Genomic DNA, 22,600 nt, shown 5'->3' on the forward strand with positions numbered 1-22,600 from the left:
GTCCTTGGAGATACAAGGTGGAGTGATGAGTGATAAGTGTGATGTCGTGCGGGTGCATGTGCGCGTGTGCGTGTTCATCTGTGTGTGTGTGTGTGTGTGTGTGTCTGTGTGTGTGTGTGTAGCAGAGTTTGGAAGTTTAAAAAGTGAGTTTCTGTCTCTCTCGCTCATCTGTTACCTTTTTCTTTGAGAGTGTCATGGCTGTCACGGGTGATTTGTGCTGTGAGGAAGAAGAAGAAAAAGAAAACTGTGAAGCACAAACAGAAATCTCTCACTCAGATAGATAGATAGATAGATAGATAGATAGATAGATAGATAGATAGATAGATAGATAGAAACACCTGGCAAAGAGATGATATTGTGTTTTTTTTTTTATGTACCTGAAAGACCTGCAGCTGCTCCAAAGTGACCTCCTGACTCTGACCGTGTTCTCTTGGCAGATGAATAGCCTTCAGCACGAGGCCTGAGTCTGCAGAACAGACAACCAAACCAAAAGACAAACGTTTCATTGGGTTAAAATGCAAAGCGCACAATTCTACAACCTCAAAAACTTAAGACACAGACATACTGTACCTGTGCCGATGAACAGGACGTCATAGGTACCGTCCACGGCCTCCACTCTGTCCACCAGCAGTTTGCTGAACTTGTAGTGAACTCCCACTCTGACAAGGAGGGGGCGCTCTCCCAGCGGCAGCACATTTTCCTGTCAAAAGTTCAGTGTTGTAGAAAATGTAATAAGCTACATATAATTTATTTTTATTGAGTTGATGAATCACATTGCTCATCGTATATATAAGTTCTCAGTATTGGACTGGTGTCCCTTAGGTGATGGCTGTCGGTTTATTTAATTTCTTAATCTCTCTTAAGAATTTGGACAAAAATAGAGTGAGAAAGTTTGCTTGACCCCACTGTGAAATAGGCCACCAGCTAATGAAATTAGACTGGTGTAATTTAATAAAGTGAAATATCAGCTGAACCTGCAGCAGTGGATGAGTCCTGCTGAAGAAGATGACGTCGTCAGGATACTCTCTGGTGGAGCTGTAGCTTCCATATGTAGCGCTCGGACACTGAGAGAGAGAGAAATAGAGAACAAGAAAAGGGAAATGTTTGGATTTTAGCACTTATTAAAAATAGAACTTTCCATCCTCATACTAATATGGAAGTAAGGTGCATTATTTAGTTAAACTGAGAGTGTAGCTCTCAATGTCTCAATGTTTACTCCTGTATAACTAATCATTTCACACGTTTCTAAAGGTGATTATATTAACTTACAGTTCCTGGTCTTGGGTAGGGCACCTTGCCTGTGAATTCTGCCCACTTATACTGAGGTCCCTCCTTATGCAGGAAGTCCCCCTTGAAAGCCCGAACCACATCCTCCATTCGGTAAACGCACACTGCTGAACCATTCAGGATATCACTGGGGATAAAGGAAAGGAGAACTGTCATTCATCATAGTCAGCTTCGTATAATCTTTCTATCCGTTATTCCTCCAGCGTGCATGAATAAGAACACAAGCTGAGCGTGTGATGATTCCACTTGATGAGTAGACTTAAAGCCGTGAAATAAATAAGAAAGTGGTGTACTGTACGAAGAGCTGTGAGTCATTGTGGCTTTTCAGCTTGAATGCATCAATTCACTGAATGCGCTCCAACCCAAAGTCCAGCCTGGATAAATGCTCTGCTTTCAGCACATCAGTCCCCACCACAACATATCCCATCCACTGTAGTTAGCATCATGGTTACAATTTTTGGCTGAGTGTGTCCAACTTAAAGATTCCAGTTTGATGGGGAGAGCTTCTAGAAACAGAACAGACGGAAAGGCTGTGTTGTGATGCATCATGGTGGTTTCCTTCAGCTCACATGGCTGACACATACAGTATGTTTAGTCTAATTCATCTCTGGAGGAAAGTTTTATTTTCTCCCTGTACTCCCTGTAGCTGGTAGGCACTTTAGTGTGTTGCTCAATGGCACTTTAGAAAGGAAAAGGCTTTTCAGCATAAGCAGTTTGGTGTGTTGCTTTAGGGCACCAGGAGGTGAACTGGCACCTCTCCAGCTACCAGTCCACATTTGAATGGGCCACCCTTTGGTTCCCAAGCCAACAGGCTACAGACTGAGCTACTGCCCCTAAAACATCAACAACTAAACACTGCAGCGAGGTGTTTTACTCTGCTGTCGAAATATTATCACTACTGTCAGGCATCTGAGATAACAAGTGTTACGAGCAAGAATCCACATACTCCTTAGCCCAATTAGTGTAATTTCAATTCCTCATATTTTGTAATGATTTGACAGTTATGTCTGAGATCTCAGATGAAATCCCAAAACAAATAAAGGATGTATGAATGAATATGCAAGCAAATTAACAAATGAATATAAATATGCATGAGTGACAAAAGAATAAACACTCTCTTCTCCTGTTAATTTATTTCAATTAAATTAAATTACAGTCAAATTAAAGAAGTCATCAAATGGACAGCCAATAACAGACGACAGAATCACAGCCTACTCTCTTGACTTCATCACTGGAGACAAAAAGTTCTGTGTGTGCAATCATGAGTGAACCAGAGAGAGAGAGACGTTTCCATTCAGATGCAATGACCTTTCTGCACTGCGCAGTTCTGTGGTTAGGACCCCACCCTGGGTGATGCCGTGGATTTCTATCCGTTCCCCACTGAGATTCCAGACACTTTCCCAAACCCAAAAAACAGACCAACTCCCTGCTCCGCCATGCCAAATGTTGTCATACTTCTGCTGCTACTGTAGAGCTCTGGCGTCCGCCTCAGAAACTGGGTTATTCTCAGAACATGTGGTGCCGTCACTAAGTTTGGAGAAAATGAGAAACTGCAGGCTTTTTTAGTTTTTTTTTACTAGCTCGCTCATTTGTTCTGGCTTTTACTCAATTTATTTTTCTCCCCATTTTTTTTTTATTATTTTTTTTTTTTACCAGCAAGTGCCTATTTTTCAGTCTGTGTATTGAATCTGTTCACCTGTTATCTGTCTTTCAGAGAGCCAGTCTTAATGAGAGGCTGTCTTTTTGAATATCAGCCTTTTTTCTATCCATCTGTCTGCCTTCTATCGAGCACATATAAATGTGTGTGTGTCAGTGCTCTGCTCCAGAAGGAGTAGAAAAATGTTTTTTACTCCCTCTCTGTTGACCAAGATGCAAGAAAATGATCATTTTGCAGATACTAACACAAAGCATATTGTCTACAGACTCTAATGAAAGCCATTTCAGTGCTGCTTCAAATTTTCTTTGTTCCTTGTCATGGTTTTTAATCAAGTAGTTGCACAGCATGTTGTTGTTCTGGTTTGACCTCTGGAACATGTATTTTGCAATGTGTCAAGTTCATATTTTTCTCTTCATGTTTTTTTTTTTTTATCTCAAGTTCCTAAAGTCTCAAAGTTCCTTGTAGTCTCCTTAAAAAGACATGTTAGTGAAAGATGAACATAAATTCAAAAAAGATAATCCAAGGACTACACAGATAGTTCATAGCTATAGTAACTCCTGATCGATATCCTGAAGCAATCAAACAAAGATGCTTCATTTTAGTCTTTTTAGTCAAAAACATTACAGACTGTGCCTTAAATTAAGCAATACTTTAAGAACTTTTGCCATTTATATAACACACATACAAACATACACCCATTTAGCTGGTATGAACACTGCTATATTTAAATCATCGTCCTGATGGGTATCTGTGTGTTTGTGTGTCAGGAAAACATGACACACAAACACACAGCCTCTCCTATCCTACAGTGCACACACACACACACACACACACACACACACACACACTGTGCCACAGTCAGAGCATTGATGGTGATGATGAAGGTTCACATGAGTTCCATTTCATTAACATGAATGAATATGTTTCATTCATGAGTCACAGTGATGGAGGACCCAGTGGCATGTTTGCGGCCTCCCACTACAGTGTCACACACAGTGACATAGAGCAAAATGTAATGTAATCATCATCACCATGAAACATAAAAAATACACACCCTCACTCTCGGTTTAGTACTTTAGTTAGATCATATTGTGTGTTTTGGTTTGAGTTATAAATTTCAAACAAATGCTTGTGGATGTACATGCTCATCTATTTAATGTTAAATGATGCCAGCCTCCAGAATCCTTCAACTTTGCTAACTACTGATATGGTAATTACCAGCCACAGCGACAGTGACAGCGACAGCTGGTATTGTTTTCACCTTGTGAGTCTGTGTGAGTCATCATGTCATCAACCACCTACTGTAGTGGAAACTACCAGTGAGGTGATTATCAAGACTTTGGCAGGTGTTTATGTGTCTGTCTGTCTTTCTGTCTGTCTGTCTGTGGACGGATTTTGTCAACGTGATGTGAGTGAGACAACCGTGCAACTGTGTGGCCCAATACATGAACACTGTGTCAGCATAGGTCAGAAGACAGCATGTCCCATCACAAGATAATCTCTAGTTTAGTGTTTCTTATGAGACTGAGTCAAATAATAATCATTTCCCTTCTGTAATGGTTGTGCCTGAGGTGAATTTAGTTCTGTTTTTCAGTATAAATATTGATTATTTCTGCAAGCTAAAATTGATTGATTGCACCTACTTATTTTTGTCCCTTGAAGCCATTATTTTTTTCCCTACAATAAAATGTCATAGTGTTCATCTTTATTCTTTCTTCTATATTCTTTCTTTCATGTGACACTCAAAGGAAAGAAGGTTTGTGCTGTCCTGTAATGTACTGTAGCACAAAACGACTGAGCCCAAATATATCTGCAGGGGCTGTTGATCAACATTGACTCAGTGCATTTCTTTTTTAACCATGATCTATCTCTTTAGAAATGAAAACTCTCCACCCAGTGGAAATTCAAGACACTCCAAGTGCCTCAAAACTACCACCACACACATAAACAAAGGAGCACAGATTAAAAAGTACCATTTATAGTTACTACAGTATATTCCCATGTCTTCTGCTTTACAGAGGTACATACCTTGAAGTGGTAAACAGACCATAGATGAGAGGGTTCTTCTTATCTTTCCCGTGGAGGATGAAGATGTCCTCTGGATTGAGAGAACAAGGAAAGGAGGGAGGGATCAGGGAATAGAAAGGGGAAGGAGACAAAGAAGTAAAACATTAGTCAAGCCAAAATAAAAATCATAACACTGTCTGAAAAACCGGAGAAGTTTTGATTAGTGCTGAACAGGTTTGTGTATAGTGTATGCGTGTTTATGTGTGTGCATCAATCAGTCTGACTGTGTGACTAATAGCGTCAGGCATGCTGGCAGCATGGCTGACTGGCTGCTTGTAATGAATCTGTAGCCATTAATAACCAGCCACAGTGGGAGAGCTGAGCGCAGAGTCCACCACAGGAGAACAGCACCTGCTGTCACACACAGTAACACCACACCTCAGTCTTCACTCTTCCACTCATCATTTGATACGTCTTTTTTACTGTGGCGTTGAAGCGACTGCAGTCCTTCACACAGTGCAATTAGGTGGAGCGTGGATTTTGACTCTTTTTCCAATTGTCTGTCTTTAAAAGCTGATATCCCAGACACCACTGGCCCAAGTTTGACTGAACTAATTTGGCTTAGTGGGCATGTTTTTGTTTTAAATAAGACATATCAAACTCCCACTGTCTGATGTTTGCATTGAAGTTTTGATAAATGACACTAATTCCACTTGGCACAACAGCAACATCATGGACTGTAGGTCAAAATCAATCAACTACAACACTGGTAGAAATGAATGTACTATAAAGAATACACTGCACAAAGGTTTAATTAAAGGTATCCTGCAGATTTTTTGACCACTAGTGCCATGATGGATTAACGCTTTGGTGAGCACGTCCCATTCTGTTTGCATCTTGTAATTCATCAGCTTCAATGCAAGTCCATCAAAATAGAACAGGTTATAATTAATGTTGGGACTTAAACTTAAACACCAAACAAACAAATAGAGCAAACTGCTGCTCCATATAATCCACATACTGCAGTTTGTCTCCTTGGGCTGTAAATTAAAGCGGAGATGAAGCATGTCACAAATAGATGAAAACACTAATGAGCAGATTGACAGCAAACAGACAAACAAACAAACAGATGGCAGGAGTCACCAAAATGTCTCCTAAAAGTCTCTGATTAGAAACAAACAAAATGAGTTAATATATTTTACAAGGAAAGTCAACAGTGTCTGATAAACTATTTCTGATTTATTTCCCTCCAGTCCCACACAGTCATCCTCACAAAACCTTCTCATTAGTCAAATGTAGGTCCGTTATTCGCAGCACAGGTCAACATTTTTTTACTCAGTGCTTCATATCAGACACCACTTTGACAAACTATGATGAAGTTTGGGTTTCGGTGTTTAAAAACCCAACTGATGCACAGTGTTCAGATGATTTTTAACTCAAGCTCATCACATGCTCATCATCTGTATCCCCAGATTTCTAGTGTTGCTCGTCATCGTATAATTCATCTGTCTGCTGTCACAGTGCAGACAAGGTCTTGATTTTCACTGTTTATTTAAATCACAATAAATCAAAGGTTTTCTGTTTTGCACTTTTGTCTCAGATAAGAGTTTGGGAATGTTTTTATCATCACATCACAAAGGTACAGAACAGAGCTCATTGTTTCCTGCATGGCATGCTGTGATAATCTATAAATACACGACTTGACTCGACTCCGAGAGCACGGTGGGACAGATAACTTTAAAAGTCTTAGAAACTCTTTAAAAAAGCTTTAACTCAGAAAGTGCTCAGATTGATGTTGAGACACAAAGAGTTTGGAAACCTTTGCAGCAATAAAGGTCGGAGAAGGATGTTCAAAACAAGCTTTGGCTGTGCTCCACATGTCTCTGCCTTCATTCTACTCTCTTCTCCTCTCCTCTCTCTCGTTTCTTCTTCCCACGACGAGGCAGAGATGTTGTGGTGACGGAGACAGCGGAGCGTATCACTGTTCCCACATTCCCGTCGTTCCTGCTGCTTCAGGTGGCCTCCAAGGAACCACAGCCCTGCAGGAAGTCTAATCTCATCTCATCACACACACACGAACACACACGAACACTTGCCACACACCCTGACAGATTCTGGAGGGCACACACATCAAACAAAGAGAAATGAAAGCACCAAAATGTAAAACTGCAGGGACCAAATCATACACATGAACACACAGACACACATACTGTATGTATGGACATGCACGCAATCAGCAGGGCAGAGCACAGAGGACGATGTGTAGTCTGCAGCGTACACATTCCTCATTCCCTCAATCCCTTATTTAATTTATCACTCCTTTATTATTAAGTTTTCTTTAGTGCTTCTTTTTTTCCCATTTTTGTGCAGATAACTCCCTTCACTTCTGTCCCTGTCCTCCATCCCTCCTTACCATATTTTACTCTCTTTTTTTCACCACTCTTCTTCCAATCTTCCAAAGAATGCCCATCCCTCTTCAACTCCTTTCATTAATCAAAACCTTTATCATCTCCCCATTTTCTTTTTTTTTGCTCCCTTTCTACTTGTCTTAAAGCTTTTTTTTATGGCAGTTTTGCTTTATTACTCTGGATGATATATATTCTGTTTGGTGAACGCTTTCATCCAAAGCAGCTTTAGGTTTTTTTTGTTTTATTTTCAAAGAAGGTATGAGTCAAAAAAAGGGCATCAGAAGATTTATATCTGAACCTGCAGAGCTCAGTTTTATAGCAGTCAGCCTGGTGGAAGTCATTTCAGTACAGTTAACACACAGCCTCTGTTTAAACTAGGAGGAAACACGTTTACCGGGTGATCGGACTGTGATCAGACGGACGCAAACAACAGATACAATCCATTTGAAAATGCACCAAATATGCACTGAATCTCCACCCAGACCACATCTACAGAGGTGATTAAAGCCATATTTGGCTATGTTAATGACAGCGTGTTTGTCTGCAGGACACATGTTTGAGCTGTGGAATGATAAACATTAATGTGCAGAACTGAAGGACAGAAAAAAAAATAAGTAGCAGCCAGTTTTGGCGAATACCTGTTAACAGTAAACTGAAACAAGGAAACAAACAAACATACAAACATACAAACCCTAATTTGGTCGTTGGCAGGTAAACATGTAAACATTTGGTAGAAGAGTGAATGGAGTTTTGATGTGGAGCTTACATAATATTAAACCTGATGCAGAGAAACTTGCAGCAAGACATAACTATCAAGTTAAACCTCTCTATTGAGTCTCCTAAGTATTTTATAGTGCTACCCCACTAAACATGATGATTTTAATCATCAGTTGAGAAACCACTATATATATATCAGGCTGTAATTAGGCACAGCAGTGCTCTGAGCTAAATGCAAACCTGTTCACAATGATGATGTTGATGTTTGGCAAGTACAATGTTTACCATATTTACCATCATCATCCTAATTTAGCATCTAAACACGCTTACTTTTGGAGTAGCACTAAACAAAAAGCACAGCTGAGTTTGACGGGGATATCTTATCGAGATGTTTCACTCTGGAGCAAAGTGGAACAACTGACTGATCAACAAACTGACTGCCATTCATAGAGCTATGCTGCTAGTATGGCTTAAAAAGAGCACACGGAAGTAAATATACTAAACTTAATAAAAACTTTAGTAAAACCTTGTGGAGAAAACTTTCAATCCATGCCTTCTGCTCAAAAGTTAGACAGACTCTTCTGCACCTCCCTGTGCATTCACATTAAGACACGGTTCATCTCTGGAAGACGCAGCCTGTTCTTTTCCAGACTTTGAAGAAGATGTCTCGGTTATTTACAGCTCAGCTTGGCAAAAAAAATGTGCTCTTATCGCCGTGTGACAAGTTTAAATTACGACAGATTTAGTGCAGTTCCACCACGCGTCTACGTCTCTCGTCTGTTTGCTTTATTAAACTCTAGTGGCTCTAATGTCGTTAATCTTTAACACGGGAGGGAAAGCAAAACAAAATAATCTGACCAGGTGAGTCAAGGTGAATGTTTGAGATCATTATTTAAATGTGAAGTTATCAAATATCTCAAAAGGAGCATAAATCATGTTGCAGTTTTAGGAAACATCTTCATATCTTTACTTTTCTCTCTTTATCTTTTGAACCACATCACTGTCAGACAGCTGGCCACCATCTTACACTAACAGTAATCCCTCATTCTGAGCTGCTTTTCTTTGTGTCTCTCTGAATCTTCTTCTCTCCCTTTCTATTCTTCTTTATCTGTTCATCAGGTGCTCATCCCCACCTCCTCTCTATTCTGTTTAAATCCACCTGGACATCCCAGGGTCCCTCGGGGCGTCTCTCATTCTTTGTTTCTCACTTTCGCCGTCCCTTGCCGTCTCCATCCCTCCCTCCTGCCATCTCTCCATCCCTCCATCTCCTCGTCCATCTGTCTGTCTGGCCTATTTTCTCTGGAGGGTTGTTCTTGTGTCTTCTTCTTCTCTAAACAAAAAGCGGCTGCCTTCCCCTGAGGGTAGATAGTCTTGTCTAGCCCGCAGACCTGCAACCGCAGCCCCTATGTTTCTCATCCTCCTCCCATTTGTCTGGCCGTAGCCCCCCAGGCAAACACCCCTATCTTCCTCATTTCTCTGCTGTTCTTTCTTTCCCTCCCTCCCTGTCCAGCCTCCCTGAATGCCAAATCCACCTCCTCCCTCCTTTTTGTCATCTTTCTGACCACACTCCCTGTCTTTATTTCCTCCTCGCCATCTTATAGTAATTTGCCAATAATAGTCTGGCCTCCATCTTGTCTGGTCCTTTAACCCCTTCAGCTATTGGCCCTATTCCTCCAGCCGCTGCACCTTTTTTTTCTTTTCTCTGTGACACATTTTTTTCCAGCCACTGCTTTTATCCCCATCTTCACGTCTCTCTCAATTTTAACACTTATGTCCAGGCTAAGGTATCCATTTGAAAGATGTCTACTCCTGCAAGGTGGTGATGAAGGACATCAGGGGGAAAACATGATTTACTGGTCAGCAGATCTAGATGATAATTATACATATATTAAAAACACAACATATTATGTAGCATTGTGGAAGGACACTTATGATGTGCATCTCTGCATCCATATATTAAAACATACTATCTGAAATCCTTTTAATACCTTTTAAAGACTGGGAATTTGGCCAGCAGTAAAATGGCACTTAAAGCAATAATTATGGAGGCCATAACTTTTAAGTCTAATCTCACAACCTGCATTACACTCTGCTTTGTGCATTTCATAGTGAAACCTTAAATCTCCTCTGCATCTCCTCCTTGTTGTTTTCTGCTCCCTTCCCTCACTCCCCACCTCACTTACCCATTAACCTCATTCCCCAACCTCTCGCCCTCACACCCTTTTAGCTTCACTTCACCTCACGCATCCCCTCCATGTCCTTTGAGCTGCAGTATTTCCTCGTACATAAGTACCATCTTTACTCCTTTACTCTGGTTTTCTCCTCCTCTTCTTCTGTCTGTTCATTGTGCCATTCTTTATTTCTCTTCCTCCTTGGTTGCATCAGCACATATGTTAATTTTTGACACTGTAGAGAGTACTTCAGATGATCAGTGAGGACCTTTCTTACTTATTTTATTCATGCCTTCTGCTCTAGATTTTTTTTGCACTAATAAGCCATCTCATTCCTCTTTATGTAGTAAAAATCTGTCTTTCCTTGGGTCACTTTCAGGCCACCGTAGCTACAGGGGAATAGGAAACTGCGAGCAGATGCTTGAGTAAGTGAAGGCAAAATCTGCACATACTACTGCAACTTTAGAAGTCTTAAATAACCTTTTAAATACCAGCCACTTCTAACAGATTCTCTTAATTCCCTCCATCTTTTCTACATCATCTGTTTCTCACTTTCTTTACTTTTCCTTCCCTGAAGCCAAATTTATTCCCAGTCCTCTTTCTAATCTCCTCCTCCTCCAGCGTCTCTTTAGCAGTGTTGGGTTCATAACACATTGATAACAGCTTCTACTCGACTCTGCCTCTATTTTCCTTGTCTCCCTCTCCATCTCCTCCTCCCTTTCTTCTCTTGTCTGGTCAACACCTCGTGCCACAACCTCTACCCTCTTCCTACTTGTCCTACTTCTTTTCTTTACTCTCACCCTTTACTCACCCTCTTTCTAGATCCCCCCCCCCCCCCTCCTCTTCCGACCAGCAGCTCCTCTCCTCCCTCTTCTGCCCCTCTATCTTTCTCCTCTGGTTCTCCTTCTGATGAACTGGGCTTCCAACCAAGTATTTTCACACAAACTTTGATGGATTAGGAAGGCTCAATGGAGGCGGCGTCAAAACATGATTAATTGTCCTCAGTATCACAAAACATGTTTTCATACCCACTTTAAACAGAAAGTGTTTATGTTGATGAGGTAATTAAGCAGTAAATAGTGGAAAAAAGCATTTGTCAGGTTAATCTGACAGAGTTGGCCGTCTTGTTGGCTCAGTCATACATGTTTGTATGTGCTCTCAGACATTATCTCCCTCTCCACTTGCTATTTTAACCATTTTGGTCTCTCCCTATTATCCTATAATGCCAAACAGCTCCAAAGAGGATACAATTGGCCCAAAGAAAGGTTCAATTCTGGACTACAACAGATGTGTCAGACCTGCTGTCCCTGAATTCAGCTCCCATCCATCATCGTTGTAAGGTTAATTGTTAGACCATCAGAGTACGAAGTACAAAGTTATGTTTTTAGGTACAAGAAATTAAAAAATACATGTGAAATGTTCACATTTTTGTTTCTGACTCAAAAATGTACTGACTTGAGGAGCCAGTTTAAATAATAATAATAATATCGTAATAATAATAATAATAATAATAATAATAATAATATTTCCAGTTATATTTATCATGTCTGTCATGTCATGTATTTACTAGCTAATTTATAGTTATTATAACAGTCTGAGGGTAAATACAGCTGTTGTCTGCCTCACCTGCTTGGTTAGTTTCTCTGAATATTGTTTTTTCCAGCCCCTCTGTAACCCTCATCTTTCACATCCTTCCATCATCCCCACTACTCCCTCATAAACTCTCCCCCAAACTCTTTCTTTCTGACCTTCGCAGACTTCACCTCATCATACTGAGGGATTGTGAAGATGACAGTGTTCATTTATTCAGATGTAGCACTCATCATTCAGTGCGGCCCCAGACTGCTCCAGTGACGTCCTTCTAAACATAAATACTCCTCCATATACTTTCCTTTTAGGTCCTCTCCATCTTTATATTCTTTCCAGCGTTGGTGGGTGACATAGAGACAAGAATATGGGTGCTGCCTTGTGTCTGGAATATTGACTCTCTCACACACAGACAGAAATAGATGACGAACTTCCCTGAAAATACCTCAGTGTAATGTTATTGAATCCGGCCACAGAGGTCAGTCTGTTTCCAGCTACAAAACCTCATAGCATGACTCTCCTCCTACACAACAACAACAACCACAACAATGACAACAGCGGTGAATCCTCTTCTGTGATGCTGGACTCTCTGAGTTATTTTGGCTTGAACGGGCAGCACAAGGAACGTTTGTCCTCCGCTCAACTGTTGGGTTTTTGAATAACTGTGGTTCAATGGAGCACGACCTATAATTTTACACTGACAACAAGAGCCAGACGCATTAAAGATGAGGCTAATGAAAAGTAGAGCAGCTTCTACAAGTCCAGACACAAAAACAACTGAACAACAATAAACTCAAGCAAGCAATCCTGCGTCATGAGTCAGTCCATGTGGCCATCACGGACCAGATGGTCTGTTCAAATGAGGGCGTCCGAAAGCTTTATGAAATATGTGAGTCAACAACTACAAACATACGCTGAAGGAATAAACTATTTACAACAGGTCCTCCAGATCAAACCACAAAATTGTTTGTTTTTTAACTGCCCTTCAGAACAACATGTAGAAATGTTTTCTGATCTGATGTGCCTATCAACAGGACAGCATCATTTGTCTGTAACGCTTAGTTATGATTAATAGTTATTCATGCAGTTTAAGATGGATTTGACCCACATGGCATTGAATATTTTTCACCTCTAATAATAGCAACAGTGTCACAGCAGACAGGAGCTGAACTCAAACACTGCTGCTTTTTGTGCATTTCTTGCATATTTTTGTGAGCACACACCTATATACACACAGAGCGAGGCAGGCTCGGTGCCTGGTGTTTTATTTGAACTCAGTTGATTGATTTCCTTCATGTTTTCTGTAACTCAGCACCCTCAAAATGTCAACTTTACTTTACTTTAACACACACACACACAGACTTGGCCTTGGGGTATTAAGGCCCCGCAGACTGTCAAGGATTTATGGGATTTGTAGTGTTTCTGTGTGGTGGAGCATGGCATAAACACAACACTGACAGCATTCTTAACCTGATGGCTTAATCTCCTGTATATGGGTTTGTGGTTTTGTCTGAGTGTGTGTGTGTGTGTGTGTGTGTGTGTGTGTGTGTGTGTGTGTGTGTGTACTGAAGTGTATTCACAAACAAATTTGTATGGACCCTTATCAGATTTGTACCCACAGGCATGCTGGGTAGAGATGTTTATGCTCCCGACAAGTCAGAACCGTCTTGTGTACACAGACAGGCTGAGGCTAGGTGAGAATGTGTGTGTGTGTAATCTTACTGAATATGTTCACATAAATGGTACCTCTGGGTGTGTGACCGTGTTCAGAGTCGCTCTGCATAATAATCTCAAATTATTATTCACTGAAGCCCCAGTGGCCTAATGGATAAGGCACTGGCCTCCTAAGCCAGGGATTGTGGGTTCGAGTCCCATCTGGGGTGATTGGATATGTAATTTTCACTTAATTACTTGAAACACTCCTATAAAGTTAGAAAACTTAAATGCCCTGTACCATAGTACACACAGTACCATATGCCCATCAGCTGTCCATTGTCCAGCCTGTTGTCTGTTTTCAAGGGGTTTTTAATGAAAGCAGGGCTGAGTTCAATGGATTAAAACCAGTCCTGTCTTCTCACCGCTCTCCTTGTATTTCTATGTTCTCAATGTCAAATGTTTTTTTCAGTTCACTTGATACCCCAGTGGACGAACTAAATCAGGGATTGTGGGTCTGAGATTGACAGCAGTGGAAGCATGCTAGGCTCATAACCCAGAGGTCAACGAAATGAAACTATGTCATCTGTCATCTGGCAGTGATGGGATTTAAAGAGATTTAAAAAACTTAAAGAGGCAATCAAATAACTTAGTACTGTACTTCCATAAAAATGCAGGTACTATGAGAAAATGTATTTAAAAAGTAATGGTCAAATCAAAGCAACAGATCCAATAACCCCATTTACACTTCATGTAAATCACAAATAATAAGCACACCTAGTATTTTAGAAGCATGAACCGGAAAAGACGCACATGCTGTACATAAAAGATGGCTCATAAAAATTAAATACTTTGGTAATACAACCAATCTGAGGAACCATGTTAACCATTTCACCTTGGGCTAACTTGTGCAAGCATAAAGAATAAAGCAAGTCCAGAGAATCAGTCAGGGTCAGCATTAGAAATACTGTTTGGTTCAGTGTACAAATACAAAGGCAGGGATTCTTTTCAGGCGCCATTGCAGCATTTCTGAGTAAAAAGAGCTAAAGACTGCTGAGCACTAGCATTGTTCCCTCACTACATCACTTCATATTGTGTGTGTTGTCAGTGCTCTGCAGTGCCATGTCTGTTCCCTCTGTACATTGTCTAGATTGTCTCTCTTTCAACCCAATTACCTAAGCCCCAGTGGCCCAATGGATAAGGCACTGGCCTCCTAAGCCAGGGATTGTGGGTTCAAGTCCCATCTGGGGTGAATGATAGTAGAGTGTCACAGCACAAGTGTGTCGGCCCCATAACCTTGAGGTTGATGGAACGAAACCACCCTCTGCTATCCATAATTTAAGGAGACTGAAGATTTTAACCTCCACCTTACTTAAGACCATAATCCCACTGGGAACAATGCTGTAGTTGTAGCATAGAAGGAAAAATTCTGCTTTGATCGCCAAGATTGCAGCACTGGTGAAAGTAGAAAAATCGGGTACATCTGCAGCTACGGGTACAGAGAGAGTGAACAAAGGCTGGCATCTAATTCCTTCAAAATACACATCAAAAGACTTATGACTACATAGATATTCTCCCAAGACACACACACACACACACACACCGCCAAGCGGTGGACACTGGCGTGGATCCTTGATAATGAATAAACCCACAGCAACTGAATGTTGAGGCCAGTTGCCGTGGTTACCAAGGCTGAGGCATGAAGACAGACACAAGGTGACTGACAGGGCTGTTGATCACCGTGGTAACGGCATGCAGATACACACACGTACGCACACACACACTGAAGCTGCGGTTTAGTACTGCTAAAGTTTCTCAGTCTGTGAACTCTCCTTCATCACCTTGAAATATTTGAGCTAGACGTCTTTGTGTATCCAAACCATAAACACAAACACACACAAACACACACAAACACACACATACCAGCCGAGTGTCTGAAGTCAGTACCTCTTTTATGCAGCGTACAGTGGCAGAGCTCCAGCAGTTTGTCGAGCCTGTCTGATGTGATTAGTTTTACTGTGGATGTAATGCAGTTGTCATATGATGCGTGTGTGTACTCACGCAGCTGGTCGAAGTGTGTCTGCAGGCCGTCTGGTCCTGGGACTGAACACACCATGCGAGCCTTCTGGAAGGTACTCCACTTGTTGACTAAACTCCTCTGGCCTCCGATGTCATTCTACACAAAATGTTAAAGTTTTAAGCAAATATCTCGGTTTACATTAACTTAACGTTAATTAAATTAACGTTAACATTATTCTCTCTGTTCTTCTCACAGTCGCAACCTACTTCAAAGAAATTTAAAGAAAGCACACAAGTCACTGGTTTACACTAGAATTACTATAATTTTTTTAATATTTTGTTTTCGCTGGCTTGAATATCTCTACCATTTTTGCAAGAGGGTTTGTATCATAACTGAAACTGCTCTGCATGGCAAATGACATATCATTGAATTTTTTGTTTGCTTGTTTTTATGCACCTCTCTCTGAGCATGAACATGTGAATGTATTATGCACGCATGGCAGTGTGCACTTTATCTTTTGCCCTTATCTGATTTTTATGGGATGACTACAGAATGTCTTGCCTGTACAAATTTGAGTCTGAGTTGGTATGTGAGCCAAGTGGATGTTAGATATTATTTGTTTTTTGTTATGTATTTTCTTTTTTTGTTTTTTTTGTTTTTTTATTTCTTGAAAATTTAATAAAAAGAGACTTAAAAAAATATATTTTGTTCGCCAAACAAAGTCAAAGATATTCAATTTACTATGCTGTAAAGCAACATGTGTTCACATTGGAGATGTAGAAACCATGATATTTTAGGTGTTTTGGTCATGCATGTTTACACATATCCACATAAAGAGGCATAAAGTCCAAACATTCACAGTGTATCACAGTGCAGCAGAAGACACTGATAATGACAAACATAAATAGTCCCCTATACACAGCCTTCCAATGGCAGACAGTCGACCGGTGCGCACATACTCTGCTTGTTCAGACAAACACATGTTTACATAAACTACATGCAGACAGACACAAACTCTGCCTCTATGTTTCCCTGACAAACACACTCCATACCTTGCACACACGTGCCACTCTGGAGTAGAGCACCTTGCCAGCGGCCCCCTCTGCCTCCTGAGCGCGCTCGGTGAAGAACACGTAGACCTTATCATCTTCTGGATTATCAGTTTCAGACAGCGGCGCTACCCGCACAAACTGGGCATCTGGAGAGAGAGAGGGAGAGTGAGAGACAGGTAAAATATGTATAAATGAACTGTGACGCAATCCACCGCTGCTGATCTGCACGTATTATGCATGAGAGCGCAAGCGTGTACAAGGAAAAGAGATAGAGCGAAGGCACGATGGTTGGATGAGTTTACAAACAGCGGAAAGAGTCAACATGTATCTTGTTGTTATCAGCAGCAGACATCGACAAACTGGTCTGATAAAACACCAACCGGGTGTGTAGGAGATGGTTTTAGAGCTGTGTGAGGTCAGTTAAGAATATTCAGTTTACAAAGTGAAGACGTGAAGACCAAAAAAATGTTAAATATTTTCATTTCATTTCTCTCTCTTATGAAATAGATGTAGAAACACAAAGACTTACAATTGTTATTTTATCTTGTGTTTTCTGGATGAAAAATGACTCAAGCAAAAGTCCAATATTTGATATCTAAAAGGTCTTATAAGGTCACATAAGCAGAGACTTCTGCTCTGGAATCAGACCACTACAGGTTAGAAATCAGTTCTCGAGGAGTTTTTTTTTTAACTTTCTTCTGAGTCTCTCTGACGTTTTCTTGAGCTTACCCTGCAGCCAGTTGGAGTCGTACTGCTCGGTGCGGATGACGCGACGGCTGCCAAGGCTTCGGAAGAAGGCAGAGTCCCGGCTCATGAAGTCTGAGGTGATTCCAGCGTACAGCTCTCCATCTACACAGAACAACAACAGGTATTGGTATAAACAGAATGGGTTTGACAACCTGAATTTTAAATAAAAAAACATATTCTCACTGGTTCAACCAAAAATATGTGAGGAAGAGAAACTTTTCATATGACTTCCAAGGAAAACTCACAGTACTCTTGTTGCAGACATACTTAAATTAATTTACGCGTGACATGTTGTGTCAAAAAGTTGATTGAGGTTAAGTTATTGGTAAACTTTAGGATTGATTTTGCTCAAGGTTACAACAAGCTTTAAGTCAAAATGCATCCTGTTTGAGTACATTTGATTCATAAAATGTCTTACAAATGTTTGTCTTCTAAAAACTGCCCATCCACACAGAGCTAAAACCTCACATGCAAGTTGGAGCTGTTCCTAAGATAACTTCCATAATTCATGATTTATGTAAATGGTGGTTTGAAGAAACAGACAATTAACTCACCAACAACAGCGGAGGCTGTTTTCTGGAATGGATCGTAGGGACATTTCCCCTTCCCACACTCTGTCTGGCTGTAGGAGAGGGTCTGGTACTCTGACTGGCAAAGAAAACAGAGACAGAGGTCACTCAGACAAAGAAAAGCAGCTGGACAGAAGAAGACAGACGAGAGAACAACTTGTTTGGGCAGACTGTCATGCTGCTCTTTAATTCATTAATCATTTGACTCATCCATTAATTATGTTAAATAAGCAGAAAGATTTTACCAGCCAGCTAAACTAGCCTGCCACACACACACACACACACACGCCCACAGAGTTAGTGGCTAATTGAGAGTAATCGGGCTAAGTGGAAGGATTTTAAATGTGTGAAGTCCAGTCTTAAATCAGTCAGCACCACCATCTCCTCTAAGCACAATGTCTGAACCTCTCTGATCTTACATGGCCTTTCATGGGATTAGCTGTTCCCTGACACACACACACACACACACACACACACACACACACACACTGCTGAAAGGCATGCATGCAACCTAAAAAAAAAAAGGCGCAAGAATGCATTTACCCACACACACAAAAGCACAGTCTCCGATCCCACACACAACTGGCACTGGTTTAAAACACATGTGCATGCACGCACACACACACACACACACACACAACTGAGGGAATTTAGGACCATTAATCTATTTCTGACAAAATGATAACCCACATGTGTCTAAATTATAAGAAATTACCAACTAATCATGTGTAATAAAGAAGACACTCCTGGGCAGTGGAATCACATTTCACATAAAAAAGAGCTACAGTTTGCAGTGGCCCCTGAAGTGCAGCCTCAATGACAACATGTACATATTACAGACAGATGGCACAGAGTAGCTATATGGGCATAGGGGCAGACACCACACACAATATCTCAGCTGCTGATAGACCTGTATATGTGGGCTAGGTCTGGGACAGTGGGTGGCAGGAACAGCATTTGCTTTAAAAAAAAAAAAAAGTGTGTTCTGCAGTCGAGTCATTTATTTAACTGTTGTTTAAATAGGGTATATTATATTGTATGACCACATGTAAAGGCTTAATATGAACCTAAAGGCTAGCTAGCTGAGGGGCCACAGCTGTGTGGATTTGTTGGGGAGGAAAGCCAGTTACATGTTAACACAGACGATTACTCCAACAGACCATATTTTTCACAAGCTGCTTGATGGAAATACTGAAGGTCTTGGTTGAAAAATATGAAGTTTATAATCTTAAAAATGATTGATATGATGTGAATGAAAGAATGCGACTTCTAAAACTGAGGCAAACAGCTCGAGAGTAGACGTATTACTCAAACTCGTGCTCGTCCAGTGCCGTTGCAGTGATGAAGAATTACTCAAACTCGTGCTCGTCCAGTGCCGTTGCAGTGATGAAGAAAGTAAAGATTAAGAAACACTTGGTTGTTACTTTAATACAGTGAGTCGCCCTCACGTCCAGTCATTATGACAGGAAGTGTGTGTTTGCAGTAATACTGTACCTGTTGGAAGACACTGGTAGAGATGAAAGCACATCGAGGGTTGAAGGCTCCGGTGCCACAGACGTACAGGTGAGACTGATTGAAAGGCTGCAGAACTCGCAGGAAGTTAGCACACTCCATCTGGATGTAGAGAGAGATGCAGACACACAGAAAGATAGAGAGAGGGACCACAATGTAAGAATAGCGGAGGATGTATATGAATTTATTACATACACAAAGCAGGGGTTATTTTATGTTAATTTGGTATGACATCATCAAAAAATTGGTCTATATGTTTTCAAACAGAAGACATAAAGCAGCATATGTTTGTTTGATGAGCATCAATTGTTTTTTCTTTTCTTCCCTATCAAATCTATCTATCCGGCCATTTTGCCCACTATGTTTTGTTTTGTTATCTGAATAAAGCTAGCTAACCTGAATCTTGATATCCTCGCCAGCATGCTTTATTGTCGCAGATCTCGCAGACTGTAACATTGCAGTAAGCGCATTGAAAGGATGAAAAAGTCTGATATAACCTGACCTGTAAGCCACTGATTCATATCAGTGTAGGAAGCTGTGTAAATGTACTTCCTTTCCTGTTAAAACTGATTACATGCATGGTAACACACAGTACTGACTGTGATACGAGATGCTTTGCTTATGCAATCTAATGTGTGTGTGTGTGTGTGTGTGTGTGTGTGTGTGTGTGTGTGTGTGTGTGTGTGTGCTGAATCACCTCTGGATCCTTCCCAGCCATGAGGCATTCTTGGACACGGTCTGGACTGGCTGGCCAGTACAGCTACAAAGAGCGAGAGAGAGAGAGAGAGAGAGAGAGAGAGAAATTAAGAAAACAAAGAGTGAAAGAAAGAAATTAAAAAACATTTTTATTGCTTGCTCTAAATTTCCGATAAAAGGCTTTTGGCATTTGGCAGGTGCTTTACGCGGAAGCGAGGCAGGGAGAGTCAGCAAAACATAGCTAATCTAGATAAAAGAGGGAACGAGGATAAAAGGAAGGTTTTAAAACCTTTTGTGAGGGAGGGAGGACGAAATAAAAACCAAATGGCAGCGCTGCTGAGTGCTGATGACTAGCTAAGCTGTCAGAGCAGCAGTGATGGTGACAACATGACTAATCTACCATTTGACTATGGTTAGATGTGCACAAAAATGCAACTAGTCATTACTTTGTATAAAACAATCCAATTTCCTTGTTGACTTAATTAGCACATACCTGTTACATTTCCTCTAAATGTAAACCACAATCATATTTAAATATATATATATTATTTGTGAATCTATCCATGGTTTAGATTTAATCTTGGTTAAAGACACTTGAGCAACGATTAAACTCAGATTTTGTGTCGATTATGTTAAAGGAACAGCACTCTGGATAGGAAGCCAAAATGTTAATGCTAATTTGTTTTGGTTAGAAAGTTTGCCCACACAGAAGCCTTCATACTGTCCATGCCTTGTTTCTTAATCTGATCAGCCAGCACACAGGCCTGATCACTATACTTTATTTTATTTCATTTATATTGTATGCAGGCTCTCTGTCATGTGCATAGCGGCCAAATAAGACAATAAATGACACTGTTCCAAATTAGCATTTTTTCCAACCTCAGTAATGCAGAAATAAAAAAAATGCAATGGAACCTGTCAAATGTAACAAAACTGCCACAGTTGTTTTTCCAACTGTGGCTGAAGGGCAGACGTTAGATTGAAGTCCTTTGTGAAGGCACGAGACAGTGTTTATTCACTTTTCTAAACTGCCTGAGTCACTTTGTCTGAATGAAATCCACAGATTGTTTCAGGTTCAGATCACATTTTCTTGGGGCCTGTCTAAGTTTGTGTTAGTTCATCCTGGGTTCAGGTAAAATAATCACCCATGAAAATACTTATTTTTAATCAGAACATGGATGACTTCACTAATAGACTAACTTTTCAAAAACTGACTAATGGAACCGATAATTAAAACAGAATGTGAAACTGCATTGTTTGTGTGCATGTATACTTGATGAGAGAATAATAAAAACACTGCAATTAGAGAGTTATTCCACTGCTCTGAAGCCAACAGCACATGAAATAAGAGATGGCAGAGAAAGAAAGAGAGTGACAGAGACAGAAACAGAGAGAGGTGAGGCCTAGTGTCAAATGGCAGCGATATGACTAATCTAAATATTTCCCTGAGTCAGTCATTCCCTCAGAGACCCGGACGTGAAACAGAGATCGAATGGATATGATAGGTGATCTCCCTTACTTATCTCTACATACCACAAAAATTGCAAAGATTACTGAAGAAATCTTCACAGTTCACATCATTTTAAAACGAAAAGATCATTAACAGTAAAAGGAAGACATCAGTGCATGGACGTTGGCCCAGAAAAACAACAGAAAACTCTCAAACTGCTGTTTTAGTTGTTTTTTTTTTTGTCTGAATCTGAATTTGCTTCAATCTACAAAATGTGACACCAACTCTTTGAAAGTGATTAATGACAAATGATGGTGGTTTCAGGGAAACGATTTCTCCTGGATGTCCAGTAATCGTTCCCCGATGCAGTCATTCCCGCAGAGCCTGGTGTGGAGCCGAGACGATCAGATTAGATTAGAGACCACGTTCCCCCTTATCTCTAAATACCACACACTGACAGGAACATGGACCACCTCTAAAGGATTCTCACCAGGTAAAGGCTTTGGTTAATGGAAATTTACCCCTGGGTGACAGGCGTGCTGGTTGTCAGTTTATACAAAATACAAGAATGTGGGTCCTTGTGGGGAAAAAAGGGAATTACTCAAATCACACAAGGGAAAACTGTAAAAAAAAAAAGATACTTTTTTGTCATTTGAGCGGGAATACCACAGCTGTAAATGGTAAAAACAGAAGTGGTGAGAATGAACAAATATCCAACAAAAAGTCACAAACACACACTGAAACTCGTGGTGACCCCTTGTGTAATGTGGGTCGCCAGCTGCAGACTCACACAGAAGGAATGCCTGATCAAAGAAAGATTCAAGTGAAGGCAACAGTGTCATGCTCTGCACTCTGTCCTGAACTGGAATGGACTAAAGGAACTGTTTACGTGTCCATCTCTCTGTGCCAGGACTACACATGTATGTGTTTAAAGTCATGAAGATGAAAAAGTAGGAATAGCTTAGACTTGGGCTGCACCGATAAGAAGCTCTGGATGTCAGAAGCTGGAGAAAATAAACAGAAATGTTGAGAAAATGGCACTGTGAGTGGTTTTAACACCACAAGGG

General features: G+C 40.7%; 1 protein-coding gene and 2 non-coding genes across 6 annotated transcripts in view; 2 read left to right on the plus strand and 1 right to left on the minus strand.

Moving 5' to 3' along the window:
* sema3h (sema domain, immunoglobulin domain (Ig), short basic domain, secreted, (semaphorin) 3H) overlaps window positions 1-22,600 on the minus strand; it is a 56,067-nt gene that overhangs the window by 6,779 nt on the left and 26,688 nt on the right. For all 4 annotated transcript variants that reach the window (XM_027288995.1, XM_019270875.2, XM_027288994.1 and 1 more), the window contains 12 exons: window positions 20,085-20,147; window positions 19,370-19,489; window positions 17,861-17,954; window positions 17,289-17,408; window positions 16,560-16,705; window positions 15,549-15,663; window positions 4,973-5,042; window positions 1,270-1,414; window positions 975-1,064; window positions 571-700; window positions 378-466; window positions 176-217 (listed from right to left, as the gene is read on the minus strand). In XM_027288995.1, coding sequence (XP_027144796.1) covers window positions 176-217; window positions 378-466; window positions 571-700; window positions 975-1,064; window positions 1,270-1,414; window positions 4,973-5,042; window positions 15,549-15,663; window positions 16,560-16,705; window positions 17,289-17,408; window positions 17,861-17,954; window positions 19,370-19,489; window positions 20,085-20,147 — 1,224 coding nt within the window. The remainder of the gene's footprint in view (window positions 1-175; window positions 218-377; window positions 467-570; window positions 701-974; window positions 1,065-1,269; window positions 1,415-4,972; window positions 5,043-15,548; window positions 15,664-16,559; window positions 16,706-17,288; window positions 17,409-17,860; window positions 17,955-19,369; window positions 19,490-20,084; window positions 20,148-22,600) is intronic.
* trnar-ccu (transfer RNA arginine (anticodon CCU)) lies at window positions 13,645-13,717 on the plus strand. Its single transcript has one exon. It is a non-coding gene; the product is annotated as a tRNA-Arg (tRNA).
* On the plus strand, window positions 14,667-14,739 carry trnar-ccu (transfer RNA arginine (anticodon CCU)). The gene has a single exon. It is a non-coding gene; the product is annotated as a tRNA-Arg (tRNA).

This window comes from Larimichthys crocea, chromosome XV (genome assembly GCF_000972845.2).
Source record: "Larimichthys crocea isolate SSNF chromosome XV, L_crocea_2.0, whole genome shotgun sequence".
NCBI classification, from domain to species: domain Eukaryota; kingdom Metazoa; phylum Chordata; class Actinopteri; family Sciaenidae; genus Larimichthys; species Larimichthys crocea.